The sequence below is a fragment of the Corythoichthys intestinalis genome, chromosome 3 (genome assembly GCF_030265065.1).
Source record: "Corythoichthys intestinalis isolate RoL2023-P3 chromosome 3, ASM3026506v1, whole genome shotgun sequence".
In the NCBI taxonomy this organism is placed as follows: Eukaryota; Metazoa; Chordata; class Actinopteri; order Syngnathiformes; family Syngnathidae; genus Corythoichthys; species Corythoichthys intestinalis.
Window position 1 is genome coordinate 52,082,042 of NC_080397.1, and position 13,992 is coordinate 52,096,033.

Consider the following 13,992-nt stretch of genomic DNA (forward strand, 5'->3'; position numbering starts at 1 on the left):
AAACACCTGTACAATACGATGCAGTGCACCATCTGTAATAGCAGCTGCTTGTCCAGGCCAATACATGGGTTTGCAATACTATTAATGACTTGAAATATGCCCATGTGTTTGAAGAGCACCCATCGTCGTAACTCTTCCTGCACTTTGAATTGTCAAATGGTGATTGGAAGACAAAAAAAATAATTGCTGAGGTTTGTGCTCTTTTGTTTTGGCGTCAGTGTCCTTCTCTCAGTATGCATTCCTTATCATTTATATTTATGTTCATGTTAGTTTGTAGAATATGTGTATTATTTAGCTTTCAGGTAATATTTATGTTGGCCTTAATTTTTAAGAAGTGCTGTCTATCATTTTGTTGTAAATGGTGTTAATACAATTTAAACATCATGTATGGTCAAGGAAATGTTTTGGATGTGGGAAGAAGTAGTTTTTTTTCAGTCATGTCAATGCCTATATGACAACTAAGGTTGCAACAACTAATAGATTAAATCAATTAAAATCGGTAAACAAATTAGTTGCCATTAATTTGATAATCGATTTTTGCTGGCAGCTATGAGCATTTGTGTTTTGGTCCTTGTCTGTGTGTAATGTGAGGCGGCGCGTGTGCGCCAGTGATTAAAGCAAGAGAGAGAGTTCACTGCTGCTTTTGGGTTGCTGAATAAATAATATTACAAAGTGTGGAGAGTTAGACCGTCTTTTGTTGTTGTTAGATCCAATGTGCCTCCATCAGAGGTCAATGAAGCCAATTGTATTGATTGTATTCTTCGTTGATGAGACATTGCTTAGCACGGAGCGCTAATCTAGTTAGCGATTATGCTAAAGAGTGTCTAAAGTGTCCGTTTGTATTGTCTTTAAGAGAAGCGAAGAACACATGTACTTTAGATGACCATGTTATTGCTTGATTTAATTAGGTTCGTAAAAAATTTTAAAAATATATATATTGATGGTTGACAGAAACTGAGCACACAGTTTTGATTGGCAGATCCTGACAGATTATTTAATATATTTACAAATCTTATCTTTGATTTATTTTTAACAATTTTACTCACTGTAATATTTGGACGATAAGATGCTACTTTTTTTCCCTCATTTTGAATCCTACTGCTTATAGTCCAGTGTGGCTCATTTTTTTATTCATATGGGTTAATAGGCAACACTTTATTTGACAGCTGCGTCATAACACTGCCATAAGACCGTAATAATTATGGCATGACACTATCATGGGCATTAATGAACGCTTACGACATGTCGTAAAGTGTCATTCAGCAAATTAGGTCACTAACTCCATTTCTGTCCAGTTCGGATCTTTATCATCCATTCAAAAGTGAGATAACTTGCCGTATGACATGAAATGACATCTGTCATAAGCATTCATTAATGCTCATGGCAGTGTCATGTCATGATGGTTTCATGACAGTCTTATGGTGCCACTGTCAAATAGAGTGTTACCAAATACCATAACTGGCAACTAATGAAACAACTGGATCACTAACTGAAGAAATAATTAGCGTAGAACATGAATTTTGATTGCTATTTACATCTGCAGCGCTGCAATGCATGCTAGGAGGCATGTTGGACGACAACAGTGTTGACAGCAGGTGGCAGAGGAGGTTGACTGTCCCCCCCAAGGGAGCAGTGATGGCCAAATGAAGCTTCTTGAGCTATTAAGCTTTGCAACCAATTGGTTCAAATGGAGTTTTTTGGTTCATGGTGGTTCATTTGATCTTATGACAGTCTTATGATTCCGCTGTCAAATAGTGTTATTGGTTAATATATTTTGGTGTAAATATCCCATAATACAGTGAAGACAGCTGCGGCCTATAGTCCAGTGCGGCTTATCTATGAACAAATGCCGTTTTCGTATCAAATTTGGTGGGTGGCGGCTTATAGTCAGGTGTGCCTTATAGTCCAAAAATTACAGTAAACAATTTAAAAAGTTTTTGGGGCTGTTGAATAATGGGACCTCTTGCTGAAGAGAAATAACAGTGGTTGAACCCCAGGTCAGACTTTTAAAAAGATAACCCCCCAATAGGTAATAATCTATGCTAAAACATAACATCAAGATTCATAGTTCCTTTATATCTAATTTTGTACTTAGGGATTTATATGACATATATATGTACACAGACCTATATTTATACATGTCAGTCCTCTCTTCTACTGCCTCTGACAGTGAAAGATGTCAAATCCATTTTTACTGCAATAGCTGGCTGTGACTGATTACTTTCGCTGTCAATTGCAGTGAATGAGTTTATGTGTACGTTGTTACATGAGTGTCATGAACAATGCGATTTATTGTATCACCCTTGTCTATTATGTGCAGGTTAGCGCTGTATGTGTACGAGTACCTGCTGCATGTAGGAGCTCAGAAGTCAGCACAGACCTTCCTCTCCGAGGTAAGTTACAAGGTTGGTGTGCATGTTGATGTCGTGCATGTTGAGCACACTCTGACAAATAGACTGACCCTCGTGCGGCACGTCCAGTAAGTGTAAAAGCTGATTGAATTAGCCAGGACAAAAACTGCTGAGCCAACATGTTGGTAGCAGCAGATAAGGTTTTTTTTTTTAACATTTGTGTTGCAAGTAGCCGAACTACAGCCAGAAAGCATTAAACATGACAGTTTTGAGCTGGCGTCTTTTCTATGACATCATTCACTGATGTCCTCAAAAGCTTGTTCTTGTCCTTTGTGGTTACCTTTTTTCCCTTCCTCTCTTACTGGCGTCCTTATCTCTACCTCTATTACTCTTCCTTGGATACAAGTGTGTCCTTGCTGTAATTCAGATGAGGTAAAAAGGGGATGAGGTGAGAAGGAGGTCAGTAGATTCAGGTGGCTGGACCTAAATAGTAGTAAATTTTCATTTTAGAGGACAGAACATCGAGGCTGGCAAAAGAGAACAAAGAAAAAGAGGATGGAGAAGGTTATATCCAGTGTTGGGAATAACGCCGTTTTTTCAGTAACAGGGTAATCTAACTAATTATTTTTTCCGCCGTTACAACGCCGTTACCGTTACTGACGGTCAAAAGCGGTGCGTTACTTACTCTGAATAAATTGAAGAAACTACCAGCCGTAGCGAGTCTACTCTACTCTGTTTATTTGTCATCCAAGACGGGGTGCGTTCAGGTTCTTGAATAGCGCACGTGTTTTGTTTTGTTTTGTTTTGTGCTTTTTCTTAGCAAAGATATACCACACAGGACATGCTGGCACTCTGTTTCTTTAATAGCACATCTAACTTCAACATTAAAGGGATACTCTATTTTTAAGATAAGCAATTCTTAAAAGATAACTGTTAGTATGAGTTATAATAATTGGATATTAAAACCCCTCTTAATGTTTTTGTTTTAATAAAGTTTGTAAAATTATTTTAAGTGATAGGTCGCCACTCTTGTTATGTCGCAGTGCGTGACGTCACTGGTCCCGTTGACGAAATTCCAGCATGTCATTTGTTAGCTTTCCAAACATGTCGTCAGTTCTACCCTTCCTATTTGAACCAGATCTGAAAAGTGAAGCGCAGGACAGCACTGTCGGTCGTTCACAACACGAGCTTCAGGGAAAAATGCGTGCAGAAAATACCTGATAAGACAAAAGTTGGGCAAAACTGGTGATGCGAGAGAGTCCTGTTGGGAACTCCGGTTGGGAGCGAGAGTGGATGATGTCCGGTTTTATTAGCAGATATTCAAGGTAAGTATATTGCGTTTTCAAACTTATCCCAATATAATTATGTAGATTGTTAGCATCCAGAGCTGTCGTGTGCTTTACATACAGTACAGGCCACAGAGCACACCTTGTGTAATCCATGTCTTGTACATTATAATGCGTGGTAGCTAGGATACGTGTATAAAAGTACCAAAAAGGGGAGAAGCTTCCACTTATGCACATTTATTCACAAAAAAACAATATTTTCACCTTGACCACTCTTCACTCGGGAGCTCAGCAGTACGCAAACACGCGTTCCCTGATGAACTCCAACATTGTTGTAAGGTCCACGTCAGAGTCACTGTCGTCACTGTAGCGTGCCATAGTGCTTTAATTATTTCGTATGATTTGGGGAAAACTCCCACGAAGAATAGTCAACAAAAAAGATAGCGATAGTAATCCAAATCCGCATTTTTTATTCACTCAAAGATCCAGGAATTAGACCGATCCCATGGCAATGTCGTAGCTGCGATCAGGCCGTCGATTCCACTAAATAGACTGATCCGAAAAGCCGCTGTGGGACCGACGAATCCAAAAAATGGACAAATCCGAAACCAATATTGCAGACGCGTTGGGACCGTCGGATCCAGAAAAATAGACGGATCCCTTCTTGACTGAGGATCCAGGAAAAATGTTCGGGCGCCAGTTGTAACGCGTGGTGGGTAGGATACTGCATACAGCGACCAAAAAGGGGGAGAAGCTTCCACTTATGTACATTTATTCATTAAAAATAAGAATTCCACCATGACCACTCACTTCAGTCCCCTTGTTTCGATTTGACTGGAAATTGCATCCAAAAGCAGCGCATCGTGGCATTTTACTTCGCGAGTTTAGGCAGCAATAAGCAATTGTTGAACACGCTACACATTTGGAAAGATACCAATTACGTCATCACTGCGAGCCCGCAAACCATGGCGCCAACTAACGGTCAAAATATGGACTAAATATTATAAAATATTGCCATTGATTTAACATTTTATGTGTTTCTATTTTATTATTATAAAATAATAATAATAATAATTCAATAATTTATTTATTATTCTATTTTATTGTAGTACATGAGAACAATTGTGGTTTTTTAGAGCCTACATGTATTTAAGTTAGAGGATCACTTTAACACAAACATACAGCTCTCGGCTGTCTCTAACTCACTCCCGCATCATGTGAGCAAAACAATATTGGCGCTGTGTGCACTTTAGGGTGCCTTGGATAATTCTGTATCAGAATATTACAGCACGTACTTCTTATGACTCCAGGCTGTTTGTCCCTGCTCATTCAATTAGACAGTGCTTTCCAAAGCTTGCTAACGTTTCTGTTTGTGCTACACCTGAATGGTAGCCTCGTTCCCATCCCCCACTGTCAGTCAGCAAGAATGCTGCTTCCATCTTGAGAACTGCAGACGCTTTGAGGGTGACGGGAGGAGTAGGGGGACGAGGCTACCTGAATGCACCACCTGGATAGATGTGATGGAAGTGATTGTGATTGGCTGAGGATTAGAGTCATGTGTCATGATAAGCCAATCAGAGCCGGTGTTTTCAGACACAAACCGGAACAGCGCGTGCGGCAAACACACACGCAAAACAGATGCAGAGGGATATGATGGCAGAGCATTCAGAGGAAAATTTGTCCTTTACGAGGTGGAGATATAAACACTATTTCAAGTCAAAATACTTGAATTACAGTAGGCTTTGCCTACTTGACCAGTTGTCTCAGGTTGTGAGAGTTAGATTTAATTGATTAAACTCACTTTATATTGTTTACTGCTAATTGTTATTTTATTATATTGTTTACTGTTTATTTTTGTTGCACTTCAAGTGTAGGATAAATCTGTTGCTGGTGATGTGCAATAAATATTACAAGGTTCTATAACACAACGCCTGTCTGTTGTTCTCTATTCAACTGACTCGAATACTGCTCAGAAAATTTCAAAATCTTTGACATACAACAACTTCTTTTTAATGTAACGGAAATAATTACTTTCCCTGGTAACTAGTTACTTTTACTATAGAGTAATTCAGTTACTTTTTGGGAGAAGTAGTGAGTAACTATAACTAATTACTTTTTTAAAGTAACGTGCCCAACACTGGTTATATCATACGATGGCACCAGTTCTCGTCATTCTATCTTTTTGTGTGTGTGACTCCCCCCACATATGGAAGATCAAAATGATATGCATCTTTAGGGTGAATGTGGGAATGCATTAGCTAAGTGTGCAACAAGTATAAACACAGCCTTGTACACAACTGGCACAAGCTCAACTTTAGCTATGATAGTGGTGTGCTGCAAAACACAGCGTGTAAGACCTATTATCCACCTTTGAAATCATCCACATCTGTTATAGCGTATTCACCACCTGAGGAAATAAACTAAACTAAAATACTAAAAGAAAAAGCATGTGGTACCAATATACAGTGGTACCTCTACATACGAAGTTAATCCATTCCAGGACCTTGTTTGTAAGTCGAAATGGTCGTATGCCGAGCAGGATTTTCTCATAGGAATACATTATAATTCCATTAATTCGTTCCACAGCCCAAAAACCTTCACTAAATCCTTAAAAAATACTGCTGGTACTATTACAAATGGCAATTACACATAGCAAAACAAATAAATTATAAATCAAAATCGGAATAATAATAATAATAATAATAATTCCTGTATTAATGTAACGAATCGGGTTCTAATGTGGCGGACGTTTTTTGCTGACCCTGAACGCACCGCGGTGCTGACGTGCCAGAGGCAGACCGGTGAGCTTGAGTTTCACTTTCACTTTGAATGTTTTCTTAACACCGTCAATTGCGGCAGACAGAAGGTGTTTTTGTTTTGAATAAGTTGTGAAATAAATGATAAAAACGTGGCGAAGTTGGCGATTTCTCTGGAGATGTTACCACAATAAGAATTGTCAGCTTAACTTATAAAGACTGGCGAACGATGGTCGGAGGAGGACCGTGGAGATGTATTGTTGAGCCATTTCACGGATGCCCACCCTACGCTCATATTTTTCTGTCATTTGCATCTTCATTTAGAAGGTAAGCGTCAACTTTTTCCTTGTTTCACCACCTGTACCAACCTTTTCTGAAACCAGTGTTGATTTGTCGCACAAGAAAATCCGCCGTGCATTCGTCTGCGGTGCTGCCATTGTCGTCGTATTTCGAGCATGTCGTCGGATGTAGAAACAAATGGCGCGTCAAATTTTACGTCGGATGTCGAAAAGTTCGTGTGTCGAAGCGATCGTATGTAGAGGTACCACTGTACTAGCCTTTTGACTATTCCACTTTTAAAATTGATATGGCACTTCACTGTAAAAATTTGGATTTACAAAAAAGTTTTAACAATTGAATTTCTCTCTGATTGCAGAAGCATATACTGGCAAACTGTGGTCAAATTCTGAACCGTGACTTGACTCAACAGTTTTCAAATACATACTTGATATTTAATTGTTGCTTGTTCAATTATTTTACTTATTTTTTTTATAGTTGGAATTAAAATGTGAATGGAGGATGAGTGTTTTGTAACCTATGTGTTGCAGCAGCAGTTGAACCATTGAAGGAGAGAGATATCTCTTTCCTCACCCCTTTACTAATCAGCTTCTTGTCTTTAAAATGTGTCCTGCTCAACTGCTTGGTCATGCGGAACAGAGGATCTATATACCTTTTTATGCAGAACGAGAAGGAGGTTTGAGAGCATAGAGACTCATAAAAAAAAAAAAAAAAAAAAAAAAAAAAAAAAAAAAAGAATATGGAGAATAGAATTTATTAAAAGGACATTTAAATGTTCACAGTGGCCTGGTTGGGTCCTTTTTTTTTTCAGGACACCGTCACCTTCATGTCCAAACTGTTGTTTTCTTCACTGACCAATTATAATCAAAATTAAATCCCAAAATTTTGTCAAAATTTGTAATATTGATGTCTCATTGACAGGGGTGAAAGTGGTCAGAATTTCCCCGACATGAAGGTCGCCATGGAGCTAGAAATGTTATTTATTTATTTGGGGGTCAAAACTACTGAAATGCAAAGGCAAGGCAAATTTATTTATATAGCACAATTCAACACGAGGCAATTCAAAGTGCTTTACATCACATGAAGATCATAAAAATCACATTTAAATCAATACAACGTAAAAACCAAGACAATCAAAAAATAAATAAAAATAAAACAAAAACTACTACTAATAATAATAAATGAAATCAGCAATGGAGATAAGCACAAGAGGAATAGAAAGCAGGTAGATTGAAATATATAGACAGTTATGGATATGCAGTGCTAAACAAAAGCGTTTTTGGCCCTGATTTAAAAGAGCTAACAGTTTGAGCATACTTCAGAGGTTCGGGTAACTTGTTCCAGAGGTGAGGAGCATAATAACTAAATGCTGCCTCACCCTGCTTGGTTCTTGTTCTTGGAACATGCAGAAGACCGGTTCCAGACGACCTTAGGGGTCTGGATGTCTCATAGGAATCTAACAAGTCAAGCATGTATTTTGGTCCAAGGCCATTAAGTGTTTTGTAGACGAGCAGTAGTATTTTATAGTCTATTCTTTGACTCACTGGAAGCCAGTGTAGCGATTTCAAAACCGGTGTAATGTGGTCCAGCTTCCTTGTATTTGTGAGGACTCTGGCTGCAGCATTCTGTACTAGCTGCAGCTTCTTGACTGATTTTTTTATCAAGACCTGTAAATATACCGTTGCAATAGTCCAATCTGCTGAAAATGAATGCATGCATAAGTTTTTCCATGTCTTGTTGTGTCAGAAGCCCCTTAATTCTGGTTATATTTTTTAGGTGGTAATAAGCGGATTTAGTGACGGACTTTAGATGGCTATCAAATTTTAGGTCTGAGTCAATAATTACGCCCAGGTTTCTGACTTGATTTGTAGCTGTAAGTGACATTGTACTAAGTTGGCTGTTTATCTTTGACCTTTCCTTTTTTGGCCCAAAAATGATCACCTCTGTCTTCTCCACATTTAACTGGAGAAAATTCTGGCACATTCATTCATTGATTTGATGAATGCATTTACTCAGGGAGACTAAGGGACTATAATCATGTGGGGACACAGAAATGTACAGTTCTGTGTCATCTGCATAGGCGTGATAGGAGATGTCATACTGTTCCATTATCTGAGCTAATGGAAGCATATAGATGTTAAATAAGAGTGGTCCAAGAATTGACCCTTGAGGGACTCCACACGTGAATTTGGCTTGTTCCGACTGATAGTTTCCGATTGACACAAAGAAATCCCTATCATGTAAATAGGGTGTGAACCACTGAAGAATAGTGTCAGTAAGCCCTACCCACTGTTCCAATCTGCTGAGTAGTATGTTGTGATCAACCGTGTCAAATGCGGCACTGAGATCCAATAGTAGCAGAACAGATGATTTGCCTGCATCGGTATTCCGACGAATATCATTTAGGACTTTGATTAGCAAAGAAAACTGTTTTGGTCAGTTATTTCTATAACACATACAAAAACTGATTTTCATTCAAAATTGTATTTTTTCAGTGATTTGCAAAATAAAACAAAAACAGCAATAACCCCACCCTCCATCTCCTAATTTTTATTTTCCCTCATTTCCTCACATACTATAATGCCAAATCTCAATTTTAACTACTTAAGAACATAGGATGTATATTAAAATTGAAGATAATGTCAACATTTACTTTTTGTTGTATTTTTTTTAAACATAAAGATATAAGTAACATATACATTTAGAAAAATAAGTACAAATGACTCATATTATGCAGAGTGAAAAGGAATATATTTTGAAGCTCGCGCAAATATTGACTTTTTTAAATCATAGGGAAATGAATAAGTAGCCAACATAAATGAATAAATATAAGTCCAAAGTTCACATTGAAAGCTCAGATGTTCTGAACCTCCCCATCAGAGCAAATAAAACTAAATATGATTAATAAGCCTCCTTAACTCTTTCCTTGCTCTTAAAGATTTGATCCATTTTCTTTTGCATTGCCCCTTTTTTTTTTGTTTGTTTCAGAAAACATGCACATTTGAACCAATCAGAGCTAACAATCTCTGGTGATAACATGTCAGTATGTCAGCCAATTAAACGGATAAATGAGTCCAGGCGTTTTGCTTTGCTGCGTGCATTCGCACATTGACGTGACTCGTTATCGTCAGATTCAGATAACTGCAGCAGCTGGGGAAACCTCCATGCCGTCCGTGGAATAAAATAAATAATAGATATCGGTGGAAACGGATTACACTACACAAGCACTTTACTATGCTTGTTGTTAACACTTGTGTATGTAAATCTGATGGTGGTAGATTGTTTTCGTCTTGGAGATGAAATGCATGTGTGGCAGCTTTCAATTTTTTTTGGAACATAGTGTTTTGACAATTTCTGTCATAATTTCAGAATCAAAGCACCGTATACCGGAACTGCGTTCCGGCCCTGAATCTTATACCGGAACTGCGTTCCTGACCGTTCTGGCCCTCTTTCAGCCCTGCAACCAAACATGCTCGATGAACCGTTTTGAAGCTTGATAATACTATAATAATGGGAAAAATGACAAGCAGTACTCAATTTGGACATTTAGGGATGTACGTAGTTTCTAAGGGGTGTACTCACTTTTGTTGCCAGGGGTTTAGATATTAATTACTATATTTTGAGTTATTTTGAGGGGAAAATAAATAAACTCTATTATATAAGCTGCACACAGACTACTTTTCATTGTGTCAAAGTGTCATTTTGTCCGCGTTGTCCAATGAAAAGATATACTTAAATATCTGCAGAAATGCGAGGGGTGGACTCACTTTTGTGATACACTGTATTATCAAGCTTCAAAACGGTTCGTATAAATAAATAAATAAATAAATGTAATTTTGATGGGTAAAGTTTCATTTAATCATCTCCAAGAAGTGGCGATAGCAAATAAATTCAGTTTATTTATTGGTTTAGAGACACAAATGCATCATGACCTTCAATAGCATGCTGAGGTCTGACGGTGTTAATGCGGTTATGAAATAGGTTATACTACAGTATAATAATATCAGTTGATATAGATAACTGATAACTAAGAAAAAAAAATACCATTGTTTAAACAAAAAAAAATCTAACATCGTAAGCAGTTACTCCAAATGTTACTCATTACTTGAGTTTTATTTTCACCAAATACTTTTTTACATGTACTTGAGCACATGCTTTGAGTTTTTTGGATAACTACTTTTACTTGAGTAATATTATTTTGAAGTAATGCTACTCTTACTTGTGTAAAATCTACTCTACCCACCTCTGCTTACATTATAGCTCTTTGAAACGGCTGCATTTCGACTCTCCAGCGATTCATATAGCGTGACTAGCTAAAAGAATTGCTAGATGCATACCATTGCAGATACATCTTTTCCCCTGAATGGATCCTGTACCTGTACATTTAGCCAGGTGGCCCACCTGGTCAACAACCCATGACAAGGGACCCAGTGCTGTCCACTAGCCCAAACAATTTGCCAAACTAACCAGGCATCTGCAAGTGTGTCCCCCATCCATTTTAGCAACTATAATGTATTTGTTCCAACGCATTGCACAGTAATTTTGCAAGTCAACAAAAGTCTTGGCTGGAGCTGTTGAAGCATGCACAAAGAGAGACACTTCCTTCCTCCCCTTTTACCAATGATCTTCAAAGCATAGCATTCCTTTAAATGTCTCAATCTGACCTGCAACTGAGGTCAGGACAGTCTGACTAAAATTGCAATGTTCCGCTGTTTTCTGTTATCAGTCTCGACTGTTAAAACAGATGACTTGGTATTCCCTGATCTGTATGAAATGTTTAGACCCTTTAGCAACCACCGAGACAATTTAGATAATTATTAACACACCAGTATGGTGATGATGATGCAGACTTCGAGTGTCTGTGTCTTTAAATACACGCCGTGTGAACATAAATCAGCTTCAAGTACACGGGTTGACGTCATTGCTGTGTTAGTCAATGACCTTCACTGAGTCAATGCATACAGGACTGTATATCCCAAGTGATTTGTTCACCTGAACTCCCTCTGTTCCTTCCTAACGTGTCCACAGACTTTTCAAAAGACGCCAATAAATCCAGATGTACAAAGTAAGACTAGCTTGGTTCTAAAGTAAAGCTGCCTGAACTATTGTGCTAGCCAAGGTTTATATATACAGTGAGGCAAATAAGTATTTAGTCAACCACTAATTGTGCAAGTTCCCCCACTTGAAAATATTAGAGAGGCCTGTTATTGTCAACATGGGTAAACCTCAACCATGAGAGACAGAATGTGGAAAAAAAAAACAAACAGAAAATCACATTGTTTGATTTTTAAAGAAATTATTTGCAAATCATGGTGGAAAATAAGTATTTGGTCAATAACAAAAGTTCATCTCAATGCTTTGTTATGTACCCTTTGTTGGCAATAACGGTTTTCTGTAACTCTCCACGAGCTTTTCACACACTGTTGCTGGTATTTTGGCCCATTCCTCCATGCAGATCTCCTCTAGAACAGTGATGTTTTGGGGCTGTCGTTGGGTAACACAGACTTTCAACTCCCTCCACAGATTTTCTATGGGGTTGAGATCTGTAGACTGGCTAGGCCACTCCAGGACATTGAAATGCTTCTTACGAAGCCACTTCTTTGTTGCCCTGGCTGTGTGTTTGGGATCATTGTCATGCTGAAAGACCCAGCCATGTCTCATCTTCAATGTCCTTGCTGATGGAAGGCGATTTTCACTCAGTCTCTCGATACAGGGCCCCATTCATTCTTTCCTTTACACAGATTAGTCGTCCTGGTCCCTTTGCAGAAAAACAGCCCCAAAGCGTGATGTTTCCACCCCCATGCTTCGCATTGGGTATGGGGTTCTTCGGATGCAATTCAGTATTCTTTCTCCTCCAAACACGAGAATCTGTGTTTCTACCAAAAAGTTCTATTTTGGTTTCATCTGACCATAACACATTCTCCCAGTCCTCTTCTGGATCATCTAAAAGCTCTCTAGCTGACCGCAGACGGGCCTGGACGTGTACTGGCTTCAGCAGGGGGACACGTCTGGCAGTGCAGGATTTAAGTCCCTGGCGGCGCATTGTGTTACTGATAGTAGCCGTTGTTACTGTGGTCCCAGCTCTCTGTAGGTCATTCATTAGGTCCCCCCATGTGGTTCTGGGATTTTTGCTCACTGTTCTTGTTATCATTTTGACGCCACGGGGTGAGATCTTGCATGGAACCCCAGATCGAGGGAGATTATCAGTGGTCTTGTATATCTTCCATTTTCTAATAATTGCTCCCACAGTTGATTTCTTTACACCAAGCGTTTTACCTATTGTAGATTCAGTCTTCCCAGCCTGGTGCAGGTCTACAATTTTGTCTCTAGTGTCCTTCGACAGCTCTTTGGTCTTGGCCATAGTGGAGTTTGGAGTGTGACTGACTGAAGTTGTGGACAGGTGTCTTTTATACCGATAATGAGTTACTGTAAAACAGGTGCCATTAATACAAATAACGAGCGAAGCCTCGATAGACCTTGTTAGAAGAAGTTAGACCTCTTTGACAGCCAGAAATCTTGCTTGTTTGTAGGTGACGGAATACTTATTTTCCACTCTAATTTGGAAATAAATTCTTTAAAAATCAAACAATGTGATTTTCAATTGTTTTTTTTTTTTCCACATTCTGTCTCTCATGGTTGAGGTTTACCCAAGGTGATAATTACAGGCCTCTCTAATCTTTTCAAGTAGGAGAACTTGCACAATTGGTGGGTGACTAAATACTTATTTGCCCCACTGCATATATTTTATTAAGCGTAGAGCCGAAACGATTACTCGAATAATCCGAGTAACTCGATTTTAAAAATTGATTGAGGAATTTTCTCCACCTCCAAGAATCGTTTTTGCCCGCACTACTTTTAATGCCGCACAATGCGATGACATCCAATGAGTACAGGAAGAAGACAGGCGGCGGATATATTTGATTTCAACCATGCATTAATATAGAGGTAATGACGAAACCAAAGAGAAAGGCACCAAGAAAAAGCAGAAAATGTCAAAAGTGTGGGAGCATTTCAAACTGGACACAAAGGCGATACTGTTTCATGTATTCACTGTGAGACAGCGCTTGCATAACACTACAGCACGTCTTCGATGCTGTTTCTCCACCGAAGGCACCCTGTTTACTCCGAGAGCGGAGGACCCATACCCGAGACAAGGTAAAATTAAGTTAACTTAGCACTAATAAATAAGATTAACGCTACTGTACCTTGCTAGCGCAAAGTTAGCTTTGCGGAGGGCTATGTTTCTATTAATTATGACTACTGTCAATGCGTGGCTAATGTGTCTTTCATACAGGATTTACT

At 38.7% G+C, this 13,992-nt stretch overlaps 1 protein-coding gene across 1 annotated transcript in view; it reads left to right on the forward strand.

Moving 5' to 3' along the window:
• Positions 1–13,992, forward strand: part of LOC130913915 (single-stranded DNA-binding protein 2) — a 171,025-nt gene that overhangs the window by 82,282 nt on the left and 74,751 nt on the right. Inside the window, exon 2 of the mRNA XM_057832882.1 lies at positions 2,321–2,393. Coding sequence (XP_057688865.1) covers positions 2,321–2,393 — 73 coding nt within the window. The remainder of the gene's footprint in view (positions 1–2,320; positions 2,394–13,992) is intronic.